This window comes from Hemicordylus capensis, chromosome 1 (assembly GCF_027244095.1).
Source record: "Hemicordylus capensis ecotype Gifberg chromosome 1, rHemCap1.1.pri, whole genome shotgun sequence".
Lineage (NCBI taxonomy): Eukaryota > Metazoa > Chordata > Lepidosauria > Squamata > Cordylidae > Hemicordylus > Hemicordylus capensis.
In genome coordinates, this window is record NC_069657.1 from 83748660 (window position 1) to 83770536 (window position 21877).

The 21877-nt window shown below is 42.7% G+C and overlaps 1 protein-coding gene and 1 long non-coding RNA gene across 6 annotated transcripts in view; one reads left to right on the plus strand and one right to left on the minus strand.

The window, feature by feature from the left end:
* The window catches only part of LOC128327558 (uncharacterized), a 38800-nt gene extending 19453 nt beyond the window's left edge, over positions 1-19347 (plus strand). Inside the window, exons 2-4 of the long non-coding RNA XR_008308676.1 lie at positions 11120-11209; positions 13303-13386; positions 18698-19347. This is a non-coding gene — a long non-coding RNA (uncharacterized LOC128327558). The remainder of the gene's footprint in view (positions 1-11119; positions 11210-13302; positions 13387-18697) is intronic.
* CSTPP1 (centriolar satellite-associated tubulin polyglutamylase complex regulator 1) overlaps positions 1-21877 on the minus strand; it is a 191377-nt gene that overhangs the window by 157166 nt on the left and 12334 nt on the right. For 4 of the 5 annotated variants that reach the window (XR_008308669.1, XM_053256428.1, XM_053256466.1 and 1 more), the window contains exon 2: positions 10355-10457. Coding sequence is in view for 2 of the 5 variants with exons in the window: in XM_053256428.1 (XP_053112403.1) it covers positions 10355-10457 (103 nt within the window). In the remaining 3 variants the exon portion in view is untranslated. Of the gene's footprint in view, positions 1-10354; positions 10458-21877 lie in introns of those variants that run through there. The other variant, XM_053256445.1, reaches the window with a different exon arrangement.

Here is a 21877-nt window from a genome sequence, read left to right on the forward strand (position 1 = left end):
TTATAAAGCGAAGATGCAAAGAGAAAAACCTAGTGAGCCACAAAAATAGGAGCATATCAGGTCTTGGCTTAGCTCCAAGACAGGCTGTTGCTGAGAGAGTTTGACTGCAGAGGAGACTGATGATGATCAAAGGGGCCGGAGGCAGCAGATGTGGTCAAGACAGGCTGGGGTCAAATGCAGAACAAGTTGAAAAAGAGCAAAAGGGCCAGAGGCAGCAGATGTGACCACATACAGGTGAGTGCTCAAGTACCAGCAAGGCAAGGCTAGGCTGTGGTGTTGCTCTGTAAAGTGACATTGCTCAGACTGAGGAACCAAGGAAGTCCCATTGCTTCTGGGACTACAGAGAACTGGGCAGTTAGAGTGATGCTTTAGGACGAGTAGAGACCAACTGTCTTTCCAAAGATTACTGGGATATAAAGGAGCATCAGGCCTTTTGTCTGAGAGCCTTCCTTTTATGTGCTCCTGGGAGCAGGAAATCTTAGCAAACACAGAAGACCTGTCAGGAATCAGCAACATAAAAATCCCAGTGGAAGCTTCTAGCTGAAATAACCATTTCACAGCCAGGTTGGTGACAGCAGTAGCTTCACACCTGTCACACAGCTTGTTTCAGCCAGTCAGTGTCTGTGAGATAATGCTGTCATCTCCTCACTGGAGCAGGGGCAGCAAAGGGGCCTTGGGGAAGAGTGGTGGCGGGAGTGAATAAAAATGGCAGACCCAAGAAGCTAACAGAAAGGGGGGAGAAGGGGGAAAATTAAGCGTGTGCTTGGGGGGTTACAAAATGCAGATATCAAGGAGCAAGTTACTTGAAAAACTCACCAGATCCTGAAAATCCAAATCAAAAACTTAAAACAACCTCCCAATCCTGCTGAAAAGGCCTGGTGACAAAAAAGAGGCTGCTTTGCCCTGGGGCTTTTCTTCCCCTTGCTATCTGATGGCTCAATCAGAGGCTGCAAGATTCCACTGCTACCACAACTATTATTTCCCCTCTAAAATGACCCCCCTCACTCCACCCCAACCAGCCTTTTTGCAAAATAATCTAGAGAAAATAAGGTCTTCCAAGTCTCCATTAAACACAAGTTAAAAACCCTTGCTGTTCCTTTGGAGCCAGAGGATGCATTAGGTCAGTATATTCCACTGTGCCTAGATTTCAGGACTTAAAAATTTCTAAGAAAAATTAAGATGAGGAACAAAACTTATAAGAGAAACATTTTCTTTCAAAAGATACAGAAATTCGGCTCATGGAAAATCTTTCAGCCCAGTCTTCACAGCAATGCCTGTCAAAATTCAGTTTGGGCATCCCTTTAATGCTCAGAACTTGTTTCCTAGCTTTAGGAATGAAGCAGTGAAATCCCATCAGCCCTTTTTGCCATTTGTTCCCTGATGAGCTAGCAGCTGCAGTACTGCACTCTGACCATCGGCAGTGGTAGCACCCAAAAGCAGCAGAGAGTTTGTCAACAGCTCTCTCTCCTACCAAGCTACATAGTGATACAGAGAGTCAGACATGTGAGTCCAGCTATCAAAGTTCCTGGCCCTAGTGTCCTACTGATGGCACATCCTAGGAATGCTTTACTTGCTATGTTATTCTACCATGAATGGATAAGGACAGTCTCCAAAAGGGATTCTTGCCAATCCCCACAGTTAAAGTCAACAAAACTGCCACTGTCAAAGAAAATCTTAAGATAGAAAACAAATCTTTCAAACTATGTCTCAGCTGTGCCCTCACCCTCTTTGGGCTAATGACACCATCCAGCTACAACTGCCAAAAGGAAAATTATAGTAGCCACACCTGAAAATGTCTTCCTCTCCAACACAAGCATTCAAAAACTCTGGGGACTATTCAGCTTAGAAAGAAAACCCTTCTGGAATTTCATATCCTCTCTTCAAGACAAGCGTTCAAAAACTCTGGGGACTATTCAGCTTAGAAAGAAAACCCTTCTGGAATTTCATATCCTCTCTTCAAGAGTGTTGGAGAAATGTGACCCAGGAATCAAAAATCTTGATCTATAAAAGCTGAGCCCATTGGCAATCATTTACTTGTGTTCTAGGGTGGCTTTGCATTTACAGAAACAATCACAGGTTTTTTACACCAGAGCACCAGAGCCATGAAAGGGTGAGGGAATAAAAACAGTTCTACCCAGAGGACAGCTGGGCAGAAGGAATGGGTGGGGAAATACTGAAGGGAAATATTTTATGGCCTTTAAAAGAAGAAAGAGAGTGTTCATCTTAAGATCCTCATGCTCAGAAATTTTAAAATGAAAAAATTATTCAAGTCTGTTCTGATGCTTGATCTGAAGTAGGGATGTGCACAAAACTGGGTTTCCTGACTTGGTTCAAATCCAGACCGGAATCAAACCGGAATCAGAAGGCACGTTTTTGGCCCCTCCAGCCCAGCCCCCGGTTTGGTTCAAGCTTGAACCAGTGCGGAATCAGCTCCAGTGAGGATTCCCCTTTGCCGGTAAAGGGGTAGAGGGAGACTTTCCTAAGGGGGATTCCCTTCTTACAGCAGTAAAAAGAAGTACTCACAAGTTGTGCTGGCAGCACCCGTGGGAGGGTGGTGGTGGAGGCTCTCTTGAGCCCTGCAGGCCTCCTCCAGAGTCTCCTGGCCTGGTTTGGGCCCGAACCAAACCTCTGCACAGGCATGGAAGCCAGGCATGGAAGCCATAGAGAGCCAGTGTGGTGTAGTGGTTAGAGTGCTGGACAAGAACCGGGGAGACCCGAGTTCAAATCCCCATTCAGCCCTGAAACTAGCTGGGTCACTTCTCTCTCAGCCTAACCTCCTTCACAGGGTTGTTGTGAGGAGAAACTCAAGTGTGTAGTACACCGCTCTGGGCTCCTTGGAGGAAGAGCGGGATATAAAATGTAAAAAATAAATAAAAATAAAATAAAAATTTCTTTGACCTCCATGCATACACACAGTCCATTTGTGTCACCACGCAAATGCATAGTGATGCAAATGACAGATGCATAGAGGTTAAATGGCCTCCATGCCTGAGCAGAGGTCCAGTTCGAGTATGAACTAGGCCAGGAGTCTCTGGGGGAGGCTAGCGGGGGCCGGGGGAGCCTCCGCCACCTGACTTGTGAGTACTTCTTTTTCCTGCCGTAAGAAGGGAAGGCCCCTTAGGGAAGACCCCCCCCCTTTACCAGTAGAAGGAATCCTCACCCAATTCCCCTTTGCCGGTAGGGGTTCAAGCCGGCTCCGAACCAGCTGGCCCGGTTCGAAGTAGAGTTGGCTCAATTTCTAGCTGAGTCACACATACCTACTTGGAAGATGGGTCTAAAAGAGCCTCCTTACTCCCAGAAATGGCAGAATAAGAGTCTGACTCAAGCTTAAACTACGTATTGCATATAGTCCCTCGATTCTTTCCTCCACCATTTTTTAGGCTGTGAATAGGAGCAGAAGGGTGGGTGAACATAAGAACAGCCTTGCTGGACCAGGCCCAAGGCCCATCTAGTCTAGCATCCTGTTTCACACAGTGGCCCACCAGATGCCTCTGGAAGCCTACAGGCAGGAGTTGAGGGCATGACCTCCCACCTGCTGTTACTCCCCTGCAACTGGTACTCATCCTGCCTTTGAGGCTGGAGGTGGCCTATAGCCCTCCGACTAGTAGCCGATGATAGACCTCTCCTCCATGAAATTATTCAAAACCCCTCTTAAAGCCATCCAGGTTGTTGGCTGTCACCACATCTTGTGGCAGAGAATTCCACAAGTGGATTATGCGTTGTGTGAAAAATTACTTCCTTTGTTGGTCCTAGATTTCCTGGCAATCAATTTCATGGGATGACCCCTGGTTCTAGTGTTATGTGACAAGGAGAATAATCTCTCTATCTACTTTCTCCACACCATGCATGATTTTATAGAGCTCTACCATGTCTCCCCACAGTCATCTTTTTTCTAAACTAAATAGCCTTGCCTCATTAGAAAGGCGTTCTAGGCCCCTGATCATCTTCTGCACCTTTTCCAGTTCTACAATGTCCTTTTTTAGATGTGGTGACCAGAATTGCACGTAGTACTCCAGGTGTGTCTGCACCATAGGGAAGAAAAGCCTCCTCTTTGGTCCTTTTCCAGCTCAAAATAACTTTCCCTGAGCTTTGGAGTGGAGAACTGGTCTTGCAGTAGCAAGCATGACTTGATCCCTTAGCTAAGCAGGGTCTGCCCTGGTTGCATATGAATGGGAAACTAAAAGTGTGAGCACTGCAAGATATTCCCTTCAGGGGATGGAGCCACTCTGGGAAGAGTAGAAGGTTTCAAGTTCCCTCCCTGGCTTCTCCAAGAGAGATTCCTGCCTGCAACCTTGGAGAAGCCGCTGCCAGTCTGTGAAGACAATACTGAGCTAGATAGACCAATGGTTTAGACTCAGTATATGGCAGCTTCCTATGTTCCAATGAGCTGATTTTTTCCCATCAATGAAGGGAAAGCATGTAACTTTCCTCATATATTTCCCCATATGGGTGAAAAACCAGCTTGGGGAGGGCAATTTTGAGCGGGGTGGGGGGACTGGAGGGGAAAGAGTAAAGTTACCTTTTTTCACTTGGCCGCCTTCTGCCCAGTGCTGCATTATGTTAGAAGAAAGAAAAAATGGAGGACAGAATCACAGAACTCTGTATAACACATAGTTTGAGCCTCCTGCATACAAGTCTATTGGAAGATTCTCTTTTCTTCATGTCTTTGTTTAAAGAAGGGATTTTGCTGGGAAGTTACAAAGAATGTCAAGAATTCCAGCAATGTTTGTTACACAAACAGCCACCTGTGCCACACTCAGCATGGCATTTCCCCGCTCTCATTTTCACAAGCTGTGATCTTCCTTCTCCCTATTGACTCAAAAACAACACTCCATTCCTGTAGTTTCCCATTATTAACAGCTTGTAGGCTTGAGAAGTCATGGCCTTGTTTCTCTTTATTCTTGAATGTATTCACCATGTTTTTGACACTTGTCTACAACTAAGATAAGACAAAATTCCCATCCATCTTTGCAAATCATAATTTTATTTTATGAGAGCGACCTGCCCCCACTTTTTAAATAGACATTACCCAGATTCTAGCAGCGTATGAGGGTTATATACATGCATGCCTCAGGTGTAGCATGCAGCTTCAGGGTCTAAGCCACACACATCTGAAACAGATTCTATGTTTCCATTAAAGAGAACTGGTTTTTTATAATAAACTGTCAACAAAAATATAAATTGATATAGCTGAAACATGAACATTCTGTTCATTTGAGTATACTTGATGGGAAGGGAGGAGAGAAGAGACAGACACAGGCTAGAAAGCTGCCACCATCCAGCTCCCATATTCCAGCTGAGGTGGCTCTTCCCTTCCCAATTGCCACCACAGAACTACTTAGGGACCATCTTGCTCTGAGGGGAGAAAAGAAGAAAGAAGCAAGCGACAACACATGTGAAGATCTAAACATGAGGCTTGATGTATGGTTTTTAATTGATGCTGTTACGTAAAGCGCTTTGGGAGGTGTGCTTGAAAAGCAGTACATAAATATATATAAGTGCAATAAATAAACAAACTCTCAATTGCCCTTTCATCTGAATTTATAGGACTAGAATAAGTGATTTGTCATGAATAATCCTCTTCCACCAGGCTTTTGAGAACTAAGAACTATTGATGTGTTTTATCCAGTTGTTGGTTTTAGAATTCTGTTGCTTGACTGCACATAGGACGCTGCTTTATACCGAGTCAGACCACTGGTCCATCTAGCCCAGCACTGTCTACTGCTAGTGGCTCTCTGGGTCTCCAGCAGAGGTCTCTCCCATCATCTGAACTTATTATTTATTGGTTAGATTTACATCCCGCTCATTCTGACAGGCTCTGAGCAACTTAAAACATGTTTAAACATTAATAATAATGTCCCAAAGGGGCTTACAATCTTTTTTCTTTCCTTTTTTAAGAAGAAAAACTTGACTAAAAAACTTTAGTCAAAGACTAAATCTGAGTCTTGCTGTATACAAGACTTGTGTTCGACACAAAGCTATTGTTCTTCCTACTGTTTTAAGTGAATGCTTTAGATCTATTAGTGGCTGTGTTTTATCACATTATTATGTAAGCTGCTTTGAAGGCCCTGAGGGTGGAAAAGCAAGGTAACAAATTAAAAAATGAATATACTATGCAGTCCAAGAAAAGGATATTTATTTATTTTCTTTTTATTTTATTTTTTTAAGAGCTAAATAGAAAAGAAAAGAAAGGAAAGAGAGGGGACATAGCCCTAATACACCACAGAGGATTCTAAAAAACAGAGATAAAATGAGAATCCACCAGAGAGAGCAATGATAAAAACAAAAGGAAAGGCAGTAACTGAGTAGCAGAGTAGGAATGTGCACGAGCTGGTTCGGTGCCTCCTCTGGGAAGCACCGAACTGGCTCAGGCACGGGTTTTCAAACGGGTTTGTCTGGGAGGGGAACAGTTCCCTTAAAAAGCAGGTAAGCAGCTCCTTACCTGCTCGCCTGCCACTTTCCCCAGCAGCAGCACCTGATCTCCAAAAGACCACATGTGACTGCGGTGTAGTTCCCTGCAGCCTCTGCACAGAGTCGGCATGCACATGGCTGGCGCACAATAAAACTTGAAACAAAATGCAAGACGGCCAAAACATTTTGTCAAAACAAATGAACATATTTTTAACCTTTCCCCCAACCCCCCACAGGATCTTATGGGGGTTTGGGGGATAGGTTAAAACCACCCACTTGCCCATTTCTTCAGTGGGTCGGGTAGTACGTAGCACCCATCACGCCCTGCCATACAACCCACTTTGGTGTCCCTAGGAGCTGCCCATGGGGAACAATTGAGTGTTTCAAGTTTCCCCATTGTTCCCAATGGCCGGAACAAGCTGCACTCGCAGAGTGTAATGCAATTTGCAACCCTGCCTTGAAAAACACTGCAGAAACACACAATAAAGAGAATCTGTCCCTCCCAACTCTGAACACACATTTCAAACACAGTCCAAAAATGGCCAAAAAAGAATCAGTGCCCCAGAATCCACTGCTGGCCACAGTGCCTAAACTGCAGTAACATCATTGGCACACATTGCTCTCACACCCAATCATGACTCCTTATGTTACGTCCTAGCATTGCAACAGCTGCCACAACAAGCATAGCCATAAGCTCAACTACAGCAACTTCAGCCACATTTTTTAACTTACACCTTGCAATGCAGATTGCAGAACAGACCAGAGCAGTGAGTGAAGCACAAGTTAGTCTCTCAAGGCCAGAAATGGAGCTTGGGAAGATATCAGCAAATGTGCTTCATTAGCTTTGACTACTCTAAGATATTTGTTACCTGTTTTTGAAGAAGTATTTGTCTAACAGGATTACATTGGATAATATTTTGCCCCTGAAGGCGGCTTCGGCCAACACGTGTTGGCCTCAAATAAACCTGTTTACAGAACCGTAGGACTTTTGTCTCTTCATTTGGAGTTTTTCGTTTTTCTTAATTTATCTTAAATCTTTAAAGCTCTAAATGGCTTGGGATTGGGTTACCCAAGACAGTGCCTTGCCCCATATGTCCCAACCCAGACCTTAATATCTTCTTTGGAGGCCCTTCTCTGGGTGCCCCTGACAAACTAGGTGAGGTAGCTGGCTACTAGGGAGAGGGCCTTTTCGGTGGTTATACCCCGTTTATGGAATAGCCTCCCCAGTGAAGTTCCCCTGCTTCATCACTTTGTTCTTTTAAACACCAAGTAAAGACCTTTTTGTTCACATTTAAATTTTAATCTGATTTTAACTGATTTTTTAAAAATGTCTTTTAAATTGTTTTGTATTGTATCCCCCCCACCTTTTTCCCCTTCCTTTTGGTCTGTTATGATTTAATATGTTGTACGTTTTTGCCTCATGTTTTAATGTTGTGTTGTAAGCCACCCAGAGAATAATTTGTTATGGGGCAGCTAACAAATAAAGTTCTTTTTTATTATTATTTATTTATTATTAATAGAGGCACACTATAAGGGCTCTCTCTGCCTCCCAGTCCCTTTGAATACATTTTGTAACTCCCTCTTTTGTCCTCCCCCCAGCCAATGGGAGCACAGTAGCTCATGACAACACTTTATTTGTATGATAACAAGCCAACCAAGAAACAAGGAGATCAGAAACCAATTGGAAGCTAGTGCCAGAAAATCAATCAGCAAGGGAAAAACAAACCTCCAAAATGGCACTTGAAATGTCAAAACATTTCAATTGCAACAGGCTTAGTCTGCTCCGAGCTCGAAACAGGCCCTTTTAAAAGATGACATTTGTTTCAAGCTCGAAACACTCAAAATGGCCTGTTTCTAGTAGAAATGTTTTGCGGTCAAAACATTCTGCACATCTCTACTTTCATCTAAAGCACATTTTAACACAGGAAGAGGTAACCGCCAGCCCCAAAGAGCGCACAGATGCTCTGTGCAGCGTTGGCTAGTAATTTATAAAAGCTATTTATTAGAACACAGTCACACAAACAAGTGTATGGAAAAATAATCTAAAAAGATATATTAACATTCCAGTTTACCCTGAGCTTTTTCAGTATAGTTATGTTACCAACTGAAGCATCAAAAAGCTACCATTGCCATGGCCTTTCTCCAGGAGCAGTCCAAGATATTTTGCTGCCAGAAAAGGAGGACAATATGACACCTTTCCCCATCAGCAACTGAGTGTTCAGCATTCTTCAACCATGCTGCAGAGGCAGTACTAATGACATATGAGCACTCAGACCATGCCACCAAGTCAGGCAATGAGGGCAGGGGTGGTGCTTAGCTCAGGTTGGTGGGGGAAAGAAGTATATCCCAGTGGAGCAAGGCTGGCGAAATGTGCTCCGGTGGGATAAAGAAGGGTAAAGGCAGTGGATGTGTGCTGGAGCTCATGGTGGAAGGGGCACCTCGCTTGCCTCTTCCATGTCCCTCCTTGCATCCATGGCTGAGATGACCACCTCATCCTGCCTCACTGAAGGGCCACCCCTGCTTTTCTTGAGAAATCAAAGACAGCTTCTCACCCATTTCAAGTACCATCTTGCAGTTTCAGAGTCTTTGGATAAATTAGTATTTAAGCAAAGAACAAAAGGAGCTTCCTTAACTTCATTTTTCTTGAAGAAAAAGGCAAGGTGGTATCCAGTTGTGACTTCACAATACCATAAAGCATTGAGCCAGTCATGGCAGATTCAACACATGTTGTTTGGGCTAATAAATCTCCTTTCCTAGAGAAACAAACTTCCTCTCTCAGGTAAACAGGTTTAACAATGTTTTTACACAATACATTACACAGGTTTAACAGTCAGAAAATATGAGGGCCCAAAACCACAAATTTATCTTGAGTTGGATTTGACTAGTAAGACTTAACAAATAAAAGAAGGAGCACAAGGACAGCTGGTGGGCAGGCACCTATGAAAAGGCATGTCTAGCTGTGGGGACAACCACCATTTCTTAGCCACGATATTTGATTAGGATCAGAAAGAGTGTTACTTTCAAAAGGACAAACCTCATTGATACAGTTGTGTGTTACAGAAAATAAAACTATTCAGCTACAGCTAAACCAGAGATTCAGATGCAAAATAATCAAACTATTAAAAGTCATTGGACATCCCCAACAGTACTCTTCTGGAAAAATGAAGAGCTATACTTCAAAAGATTCCCCACCTCCACCCCCACCCCGTAGAAGAGGGATATAGCCATGTGCAACATGATCTTGCCGGCTCTTATACCCTATGCCTCCTGCACCTACATCTGCACTGACAGAGGTTCCTACCACACCTCTTCTGCAGCTTGCCCATGTTTAGCCTTTCCCCACCCTAGTTACTGATCTGATCTTCAAGGGCAGTACCTGTGCTCCATCAAATGCCCATCCAGACATTTTTTTAAAAGGCAAGCTGCAGGACTAAAAGAAGACCGGTGACTACATGAGCGTCTCCACATCTGTATTCAAAGACACACAACACAATTTTTAATTTAAATATTAATTGATTATTATTATTTATTTAATATATTTCTATACCGCCCAAAACTTGTGTCTCTGTGCAGTTTACAATTACATTTCGGCACATCAATTCTGGCTTCCTCTCAGAAATAATCCTCTCTGTGTCAAATTCAAGTTCAGTTTGTCAGCTAAACACAGCAACTTTAAAACCTACATGATCTAACCTATACTCTTCTGTCAGGTATTAATTACTGATGTGACTGGACAGCAAAACAAGAAGTTGGTTGTACAGATTCCTTAAATGTCATATTTTTAAAACAAGGTATGGAATTGAGTGTGACCAGGATTAATTTATGTATAGGTTTGACATATACAGACTAATCTGGCATTTGCTATCACAACATAAATCAGCATGTACCATGCCTGCTTTCAAGATCCAGTCTGCTCCTATGGGCAAAGTTCTAAGGTACTTACTATTCAGTGAAGAATCTGGCAATGCCATATTGGCTAATATCTTCTCTGCTTTCCAGCAGTTGGTTCACTGCATCTTCCATATATGTGAGGACATGTCTCTGAGCTGAAAATAAAAGAGAGAGGGTAAATATAAAAGAAAGCCATGCAAGTCTATTGATTTGTGCATATTACACACTAGTGTAGTACACACTACTATCTTGTGAATGGTGATGCAAAACCTTTTCTATTGCCCTTCTCTTTCTCCTAACTTCTCAATACAACCAAATGAATGTGGACTCAATTTTCTTAATGCCTTTTATATTTTGGAAATGAAAGAAACATAGCTCTTTATGCTACCTCATAATACTACTGTACTGATAAAATGTGTGTCCAATAAATCATATATGCTTCCACCTAGAGTATTGAGTTTTGACATTTTTTTTCTTCCAAAAATCATTCAATGGACATAGGTAGGTTTATATGGCCATTTTTCACCTAATTTTTTCAATCATGTCAGGATCTGTTGCTCTTGTGGATGTGCACCCAGTGCTCAGAGCTTAGATATTATCACATATCTAAGTGTGTTGTTCATGCTCCAAAAACCAAATTCCCCTCGGGACATTTGTTTTAGAAAATTCAGACCTGACGTATGTGACATCCCCTTACAGCGCAAACCACCACCTCAAAAGCTTAATAATGTTTAATTACTCTCAAAACAATTATTTTTCATAGAGAGTTGTCTCTGCAAAGGCAAACAGCCAGTAACCTTCTACTGTTCTGTTTTAGGTCCTGCCTCCTTTCCTTTTCACAATGTTCATGTTGACCAGTGATATATGCCGGCCAGCTAAGAGACTGCATTACTAACACTCCTTAAAGGTAAAGTGTGCCATCAAGTCGATTTAGACTCCAGGCTCCCACAGAGCCCTGTGGTTTTCTTTGGTAGAATACAGGAGGGGTTTACCATTGCCTCCTCCCACGCAGTATGAGATGATGCCTTTCAGCATCTTCCTATATTGCTGCTGCTCGATATAGTAACAGCGGGGATTCAAACCGGCAACCATCTGCTTGTTAGTCAAGCATTTCCCTGCTGCGCCACTTACCACAGTTAAAAATACAGCTGCCCACAATGGGAAAATAAATATTAAAAACCATGACATAAAACCAACAATCATTACCAACACAGGAACTTGGTATTATCTTCATACTACACAGTCCCTGTTGTGAAGAAATATTTAGAAATTAAATACAAACAAAAAAGACTTACAAAATTAAAATGCTTCTGACATTACTGAACTATTATTTAATCAGCACTTCACTCATATTAATATGTGGCCCTCATGAATACAGGAAGAGTTACACAACAAGAGCACATCAGAGAAGTGGGGCAGAGCCAGACTACAAGTGGGGAGGCACTTAGCCTCAAGGAACTTTACTCCAGAGTAGTCCCATAGAAGCCACCTAGCGGCGCAGCAGGGAAATGCTTGACATACATTTCTTGTGTTTTTCACTTCAAGGTAGTTCCATTGAAATGAAAAGGACAACTCTGGCATGCCTACCTTGTCCTTTTAATTTCAATGGGACTTCCTCAAGTAAATTTAGTCAGGACGTCAGCTAGTGGAATAAAATACCATCTAAACTGCATCTTGTAATAACTTTCTCTGAGTGTAACATTAGACTCTAAACATTATTTTCCCACAACCAAGACTACAGATTCTGGGAGATAGCTTCACCCATATTCATTTTCAATTTTTGTTCAAAACATGAGCTAATCAGACCTAGCTTCAAAAACAGCTGATACCATCTTTCTAGATTAAAAAAATTATATAAATTGACATATTATACTTCTAAATGGCTCACTAAAGCAGACTGTACATTTTCAAGAGCATTGGATAAGGTTTGTTAGAGCTTGACAAAGAACACTATTCATTTGTTACAGAATTTTTGGACAAGGAAAACTTGGTGAAATGCATTAGCAACCTTACTGCTCTCACAAAGAGAAAAAGCCAAACAGATGGGTTTTAACATAAAAGTCTGGCCTTCTGATTTCCCCCACTGCTTTCTCCTAATGTTGCACTAAACATCAGCAGCAATATCCCTATCCTCATATAAGAAAAAAAGGGGACAAGACTATTCCCACCTAAGAATAGCCTCACTGCACAGGAAAATAATTGGTTTGGGTTTTTCGCTTAAGTGAGGAGGCACACATTAAAGCACTGGAATGGACAAACTCAGTGTCTCTAATACAAAACAAAATACAGGGCAGAAAGCCTTTTTCTAACAGGAGAGGAATTAAAATGGTACAGGCAGGCAGAGTCAACTCATAACGTGCTTCACACTGATGTCACTCTTTATATAAGCAACTCTTGCAAACAGCAAATGCCTCACCATGAGAGCACTTGCAGAAGCAATGCCATTTAAGTGGTCCAGTCATCCACATGCAGTGCTCCCAGAATATCCATAGTCGTTCTGGACTGGTGTTTCCTTGTTCAAACAGGAGGGCAGCATACACAGGAATCAATAAGGAATGAAGAAGCAGTCCTGGTTTAAAAGTAACCGGAAGATCTGCTCCAATAGTGCATATCCGTATCATTCAAATACATCTTAACATTGCCAGTGCAAGGAGAAACACTACTCTAAAAAATAGTACATGGTAAACACTTTTGGGGTGGCCATGTGCCTTGCTTTGCTAACTGAGCAAAGAGGCACCTTTTAAAAGTGGCGACTCTATTGAGCAGGAGGGGGGCAACTGGCCCTATCCAGCCCCAGCATAGCAACCCTCCAGTGGCTGTTGCTGGTGTCTATCTTATGTTTCTTTTTAGATTGTGAGCCCTTTGGGGACAGGGGACCATCTTTATTTATTTTTATTTCTCTTTGTAAACTGCTTTGGGAACTTTTGTTGAAAAGCGGTCAATTATCTGTGGCGGCTGCTGCTAATAGACAGTATCCTCTCTTCCCGCTTCCTTCCCCAGCATCCAGTCTGCTCGGGAGACCTGCATCAGAATGTGCTGCAAGCCACTCTAATTGTCCGTGCAGATCTGCTCCACCCACATTTGGTACCTATAATAGAAAGCTCTTTCATCATGGCATGGCTGACAGGCGGGAAGGAAGGGCAGGTGGACCCAAGGAGAGGCTTAGGGAAGATTATTTGCTAGTGGGCACTACGATTAAAGCTGAGCTCCGATTGCTATCAGGGGTTTTCTCTGCCTAGAATGCTGCTTAGTACAATGGCGGGATGGGTAAAGCACACCCTGGAAAATACCTTGCAGCTGATAGCAAGACTGTGAGCCAGAGGTTCAAAGATATTATCTGGCATTAAAAGATACAGGGTGTAGCTTTATTTAATTATTTTAATGCAAAGGAATAAATTTTAATTTATGTGAGTGATTAAAGAAAAATAACTCTGCGCACCTGCGTCGCCTCAGGGCGGAACGAGTCATAAAACTCAGTCACTCTCCTAAGTTAATAGCAACCAGGTTATTTTCATCCTTTCTCTTCCTCCCTCCCTTTCCCCTGCATGCTCAGGTTCTAAGTTGGGTGATCATTCTCCCAGAAACTATCTGAGCCAGCAGTGGCTCTCATTAAATGCAAATGCTAGTTAAAACAAACAAACAAACAAAATTCCTGTTCTCATCTGCAAACCTCTTTCTCCACTGCAACTGGCAGGTGTTTGTTTTTTTGTATTTTTATGTTGTGGAAGAGAAGCTCTTCCCATTTGGACTGATCCTGTGCCCAAAGCCCAGATCTTCAAATGTTAGCTAAACATTACACACTCAATTATGTGAAACATGTAATTGTTATTAGAGTGCCAGGTAATCTGTATCTGCAAGATGACACTATGTAATCTATGTTTACAAGATTATAATTGACCATGTAAACTCCTAAAATCCTTCTCCAAAATCTCTTAATTCTGCAACAACGGTAGCTTTCAGTGTCAGAAAATACACCCAATTTCCATTTCTGCAGATCATCACAAGCAAACATAGCTAATTGTCAATAGTTGAAAACAAGCAATTCTTTTTTAGAATGTTTCAAAGAATTAAGAAATCTTGAAAAATTATTGTCACTTGCTATCTACTTCCCTTCTAATCCCACTTTGCTTTCTTCTCTCTTTGCTCTCTTTCTTGGAGTTTTTTCCTGATAAAAGCCACCTAATGGCACAGCAGGGAAGTAACCTGCCTAGAGAGCAGGAGGCTGTTTATTTATTTATCATATTTCTGTACCACCTGATATGTACATCTCTAGGCAGTGTACAGAATTTAAAATATTTAAAAGTTACAAATTAAAATACATGACAATAAGATAGAATAAAATAGATATTAAAACAAGGTTTTAAAATTACTAAAATTAATTCTAATTAAAAGCCTGCAAAAACAGGAGAGTTTTGAAGTTCTTCCTGAAAACAGAGAAGGAGATGTTCTTATTTCAGTAGGGAGCATATTCCAAAGCCCTGGAGAAGCCACAGAGTAAGCCCGGTCGGGGTTGCCACCAAACGAGGCGGTGGCATCCATCAGAAGATCGTAACAAGCAGCAGGGTTTATGACAAAGGACGCACTCTCTTAAATAGCCTGGGCCGAAGTCGTTAAGGGCTTTATAGAACCACGACTTAGTATTTCACCCGGAAACATATTGGCAGCCAGTGCAGTTCTTTCAAAATTGGTGTTATGTGGTCCCTTCATGATGTCCCAGAGACCAATCTGGCTGCTGCGTTCTGTACCAATTGTAGTTTCCAGACTACGTACAAAGGCAGGCCAATGTAGAACACATTACAGTAGTCAAGCCTGGAGGTTACCAGCATATGTACCACTGTTTTAAGGTCATTTGCCTCTAGAAATGGACGTAGCTGACATATCAGCCGAAGCTGATGAAAAGCACTCCTAGCTACCACATCAACCTGAGAAACCAGGAAGAGCTTTGGGTCCAGGAGCACTCCCAAGCTACATACCTGATCTTTCACGGGGAGTGTAACCCCATCCAGAACAGGGAGATCTAAATCACCTCTCGGGTCCTGTCCCCCCACAGTCAGTACCTCCACCTTATTTGGATTCCACTTCAGCTTGTTATCTCTCATCCAGCCCATTAGTGCCTCCAGGCAGGCATTTAAGGAAGATATGCCATTTCCTGATAGTCTGCATGGAGAAGTAGATCTGGGTGACATCAGCATATTGATAACACCCAGCACCAAACCTCTTGATGATCTCACCCAGCGGTTTCATGTAGATGTTAAAGCGCATTGGAGACAGTATGGAGCCTTGTGGTACTCCATACTTCAGTTCTTGATTAGCAAACAACAGTCTCCAAGCGACACCATCTGGAATCTGCCAGGGAGGTAGGAGCGGAACTACTGTAAAACAGTGCCACCCAATCCCACAGGTGGTCCAGAAGGATACCAAGGCTGTTGGTTCGAATCCCCGCTGGTGTGTTCCCCAGAACATGGGAAACTCCTGTATTGAGCAGCAGCAATATAGGAAGGTGCTGAAAGGCATTATCTCATACTGCATGGGAGATGGCAATGGTATACCCCTCTTGTATTCAACCAAGAAAACCACATGACTCTGTGGTCACCAGGAACTGACAGCAACTCAATGGCACAACCTTTACTTTTCCCCCAACACCAACAACATATCCAAACAGAGAGATCCATAGAAAAAGGGAACAAATGGAAGAGGTGATGATGGCACGAAGCAGAAAACAAAGTTACTTTAATAACTGCTTATGCATTATCCATGAGACATGGATGTATTTAACTCTGGAAAATATAACAAACATTAAATGGGGGGAGGAGTTGAAAACAAGTATAAATTCACAGAAAGGTTCGTTTTAGTTAGTTTTCTTTTACATTCAGCCTTCTCTCTCTCTCTCTCTCTCTCTCTCTCTCTCTCTCTCTCTCTCTCACACACACACACACACACACACACACACACACACCCCTCTGTTTAGTTTCCCCCTAACACAGTCATTATGAGAAAGTGATGCACACATTCTAGAGTGGGCATCCTGGAGTCAGCTCTCTTCATCTCTCCCCATCAACAACCTACAACTTCTTCTGTCCCTAGGTACTATAGGGGGTTTCTATTGCAGAATCTGCTAAGAGATAGCAGATGAGCCTGTCTCTTACAAGAGGGAGGAATCACAGGGAGATTTCCAATCATTATTTTATCAGTTTCCTCTTATCCCCAGTTGCCTCCATTTCCCTAGTCTTTGCCATCTATATTTGTCTTGTCTCCAATTTCCTCCCACTTCTTTCCGAGAGCTTTTATTTCCCACTCTATGCTTCTTACAGTGTTCCATTTCCCTACTACTCTTCTTTTGCCAGAAACGGAAGTCTTAGAATATCTCAGGTAGAGCTTTTGATCAAGTGCAGAATGTCTTTCCCCGCCACAATAACATCATAGCTTGTTCCCTTCCAATGCAATTAGGATTAAGGAGCAATCTACCTAGAGCAAATAGCATGGTTCCCAAGCAGGCTTGAGCGCCAGTATGTCCTTTTTGAGATACAGTATGTATTTCCTGCATATGCTTATAATTTAACTCAGTAGGACTTGTTTCTGAGGAGGCACACATGGGACCACACTGTAAACATAGTTTGTGAAGTTGTTTTCAACTTGAAAAAGAGTACAGAGGCCAGGTCTACTAATCAACTTCAGTGGGCTGGCAGAAGTGGTAGACCTGGCCTCTAGAGCACTAGATGTTCAGGTCCAGCCATTGTTTTGGTCGGGGAAGCATGCCGCTCCTTGCTCATCCCCTGGCCAAAGCAACAGAGGTCAGGTCCCAGGGCTTCCTGCGCACAGTGAGTAGGCCTGGCCTCCTGCACCAGAGTAGGCCCGGCTGCTGGCACAAAGCTTTGTTTCTGCCAGCTTTCTTTCTTGTACTTGTAACCCTGGCCTCTGGAAATCAGACATCACTGTAGGCTCAAATGAAACAAATACCAAACAGACTGCCCTTCCTCAAGAACATTCCTCTTTTTTATGGAAATAAGGACATCTCTGGGGAAAAGGAAGATGTATGATAGCCCTAGATATGGTGATCTCCATTTCTCTCTCTAGCTGTCACAAGGAGCTAAGTGTTTGGAACAGACTGAGTACAAACTCAATGAAGCCTACATCTCTCTCACTCTTTTCTTCTGCCTTCTCAATTACCTGTCTGCCAATTCCCCCCATTTTTCTGCAGCCCCCCAATCCTTCTCACTGCTTAGATAATCTTTCTTTTCAATCATATTCCCTCCCTTTGTCCAATCATTGTCCTTTCACTAGGAAAGCACCAACCACCACTACTTTTCTCCTCCTTTTCCTGCAAGTAGCAGCTGAGTCATCATTCACTTTGTTAAAGGGCTGAGGGTCTTTATTCCCACCCAATGCAGGCTGCTGTAGCTATCCTCCATTGCGATATTCAGAGCCATTCTTGTCAGAAAATAGTGAAAGCAATTGCTTAGTTCCAGTGATTCAGAATGCCTTCTGATGCTTCTACTCTTCCATGCAGTTTTTTCCCCCTTACAGTTGTGATCTTTCTTTTTCAAAATCTTCTTCCCACACTGTTCCCTGTGTCTGATCCAATAATTCTGCATCCTCTCTAAGGTGGCAAACCTTCATTCCTCCAGTCTTCTTACCTTATCTTCCAACAAAGTAACCTGCTTATATTTGCTGCAAGTGTAGTCTATGATGTTTTCAAGCAAGAAGAAAGCATGACTTAGTTTGAATTACTGTAACACACTCTAAATGGGGCTGCCCTTGAGGAGTATTTAGAAACTTCAGCTAGAACAAAAAGAAGCTACCAGAGTTTTCACTGGAACCACAATGTGGGAGCATATAAATCCTATCAAAGAGTGCTGCACTGGCTGCCTGTTCATTTCTGGACCCAACTCAAGGTGCCAGTGATTACCTTTAAAGCTCTTACCAGCTTAGGCCCCAAGTATAGGGTGGGCCACTTATATTCAGCACATTTTTCTTTGATATTTCTGAGCACAACTATATAAAATTTTAAATAAAAAATTTAGGACCAACAAAAGAAAGTACTTTTTCACACAACACAAAATTAACCTATGGAATTCTCTGCCACAAGATGTGGTGATAGCCACCAAACTGGATGGCTTTAAGGAGGGCTTAGATACATTCATAGAGGACAAGTCTATCAATGGCTACAAGTCTGAGGACTATAGGCCACCTCCAACTAGATGCTTCTAAATACCAGTTGCAGGGTAGAAACAACAGGAGAGAGGGCATGCCTTCAGCTCTTGCCTGTGGGCTTCCCAGAGGCATCTGGTGGGCCAATGTTGGAAACAGGATGCTGGACTAGATAGGTCTTGGGCCTAATACAGCAGGGCTGTTCTTGTTTTCTTAATTAACTAATTTCATTTTTTGTCTGTTACAGGTGAGCCCTTGAAGATTTGAATGATGAATCATTCTTAAGTGCCAAAATGAAATAAAACTGTGGAACATTAAATATGGTTCTGTTGTTACTCACAATGCTTTTCCTTTCAGAAAGGAATTCTGATGCAGAAATGTTCCATGTTGTAACTTCTTTCTCTTTTTAGTTAAAAAAAATTGTGAAGAGAAGTGTTTGTCCATCCAAGCACACAAGACCTCCCATAGTGAGAAGAAAACTTTGCTGCCACTGTTGCAGCAATAGCACAGTCCTAAGTAATCCACCTTCAAGATTATGGACACCATTGCTGCTATCTGAATGACACATTGCAGGCAGTGATGAATAGTGTATTGGTTCACTGCAGGAAGTGCAACAATTGTAATGGACTGTGGTAATGTAGGGACCAATATTGTTTAAGAACGAAAGGTTTTAGAGATGTACTTCTTCATAAGCATTGTTTGAAAAAATTCTGATTTATAGCTTATGTGTATAAGATTTTATGAAATTCATAGTTACTATTAATGTTTTAAAGTTTAAATGTATTGACAGATTGTATATTAATTTATTTTATTTTTATTGTATTGTATTTATCAAATCCGTACAGTGCCCCAAACTTTTGTCTCTGGGCGGTAAACAATAGCATAAAACAAGTTAAAAACATATACAAAAACATGAAACAATTTAACAATTTTTTAAAAATCCAAAGATTAAAACCTAAAAAAATTAGGAAGCTGAGAAAGCTTGGGTGAAAAGATGAGTTTTCAGGTGTTTTTGGAAAATTGCCAGAGATGGGGAGGATTGTATCTCAGAAGGCAGTGCATTCCACAATCTCGGGACAGCGACCAAGAAGGCCCGTCTCTGTGTAGCCACCAAATGAGTTGGTGGTAACTGAAAACGGACCTCCTCAGATGACCTCTATGGGTGGTGGGGATCGTAGTGAAGAAGACACTCTCTTAAATACCCAAGGCCTAAGCCATTTAGGGCTTTATAAGTTATAACTAGCACTTTGTAGTTTGTCCAGAAACCTATTGGCAGCCAGCGTAGCTCCATCAGTAAAGGAGTAATGTGGTCTCTCCGAGATGACCCACAAACCAACCTGGCTGCCGCATTCTGAACCAACTGCAGCTTCTGGACTATGTACAAAGGCAGCCCCACGTAGAGCGCATTACAGAAGTCAAGTCTGGAGATCACCAAAAGATGTACCACTGTTTTGAGGTCATTGATCTTGAGAAACGGGTGCAGCTGGCGTATCAGCCAGAGCTGATAGAAAGCACCCTCAACCTGAGAAACCAGGGAGAGGTGTGAATCCAGAAGTACTCCCAGGCTGTGAACCTGTTCCTTTTGGGGAAGTATGACCCCCATCTAGATCAAAATAGTCTCTAGAGTTCTGACCCCGCACAATAAGTACCTCCGTCTTATCTGGATTCAGCTTCAGTTTATTCTCCCTCATCTAGCCCATGACTGCTTCCAGGCAGGCATTTAGGGAGGATATGCCATCTCCTGAAGAAGTTGACATGGAGAAGTAGATCTGGGTGTCATCAGCATACTGGTAACACCCAGCTCCAAATCCCCTGATGATCTCTCCCAGCGGTTTCATGTAGATGTTAAAAAATATTGGAGAAAGTAGGGAGCCTTGAGGGATTGGGATTCTTTTTGGTTTTGTTTTATTTTATTGGTGGGTTGTAAATAGATAAGAATCCTATATTTTCCCTGGTTGTTCATTTGCTAACCTGTATCTCTACTGGTAGAGTAGCCTTTGCTTCTTCCTTCCCTACTTAATACCAGAGATCTGGTTATGTGGTGCTGTTTAGATTATTTATGGTGTACACCTTTCCATCCACTAGTGGAGAGAGTGTATGGTGGCGAGAAGCCCAAGCCTTGGTGAGCTCATGACAATTTCCAGCATTTTCAGCAAAGGCTATTGGGAGAATATACAGACAAGTTACACCTCCCCAAACCTTAGCCTACTGGTGGAGAGAGCATGGGATGGCAAGAAACCCAAGCTCTGGCTAGCTTGCATCCATCTCCAGCATCTTCAGCAGAGGCTGTGCAAATGTTTGAGACCTCCTCCAGCCTTCATAGGAACATTGGAAGCTGCCATACACTGAGTCAGACCAGTGGTCTATCTAGCTCAGTATTGTCTTCACAGACTGGCAGCGGCTTCTCCAAGGTTGCAGGCAGGAATCTCTCTCAGCCCTATCTTGGAGAAGCCAGGGAGGGAACTTGAAACCTTCTGCTCTTTCCAGAGCGGCTCCATCCCACTAAGGGGAATATCTTACAGTGCTCACACATCAAGTCTCCCATTCATATGTAACCAGGGCAGACCCTGCTTAGCTAAGGGGACAAGTCATGCTTGCTACCACAAGACCAGCTCTCCTCAATCCTTCATCTTCCAATGATGAAGCTGAGATTTCCAAACCTATTAGGTCATCTCCAAGGAAAGATCTAGGGATGTGAATGGAACTGGGCAGGGGAAGTTCAAAGGCGGGGAGGGGATAACTTTAAGGGCGGGGGAAGGTGCACTTAACCCTCTCTCCGCTTACCCCCCACTGGTGCTTCATTAGCAAAGGCTCAGTTGGGGTGGCAGCATACCTCCCTGCCGCCCCATTCCCTCTTTGGCCGAAAGTGCTCCAAACAGGTTCGTACACATCCCTAGAAAGATCCAGTCCTACAAGAGGTGCTATCTAGCTTCAAATATAAAACAGCAAAACCCAAATTTGAATTGAATATTGTGATTATTACTTTCCTGACCTTTCTCATATTTAAAAATACCCACTGAACTGAGAAGACCAATGGTGGGTTGAAGTACTTCTTTAAAAGCTGGAGAGAGGAGGGGGGAGAAAATATAGCCCGCAAATCCACTGCAACTTATCATTTCACCTGTTTTCCACTCCTAGGCACTGGAACTCCACTATTATGACTGTCTGCTCAGTAACACAACAGAAAAAAAGGTTGAAAACTACAGGCATTTTTAACCTACCTTTTCATGAGCAAACTGGTATTCTGCCATAAATAGCATATGATCCTGGCCATAACATCCTGGTATATAGCCCCTGGTGTCTACAGATGTTATGAGTGATTCCTGGCACTGTTGCACTTCGGCAGAAAATCAGACAAATGTTTGACAACCGCGGTTCTACATACTATTTGGTTTTGAACATGGCTCTGAGCAGCAGCAAAAAATCA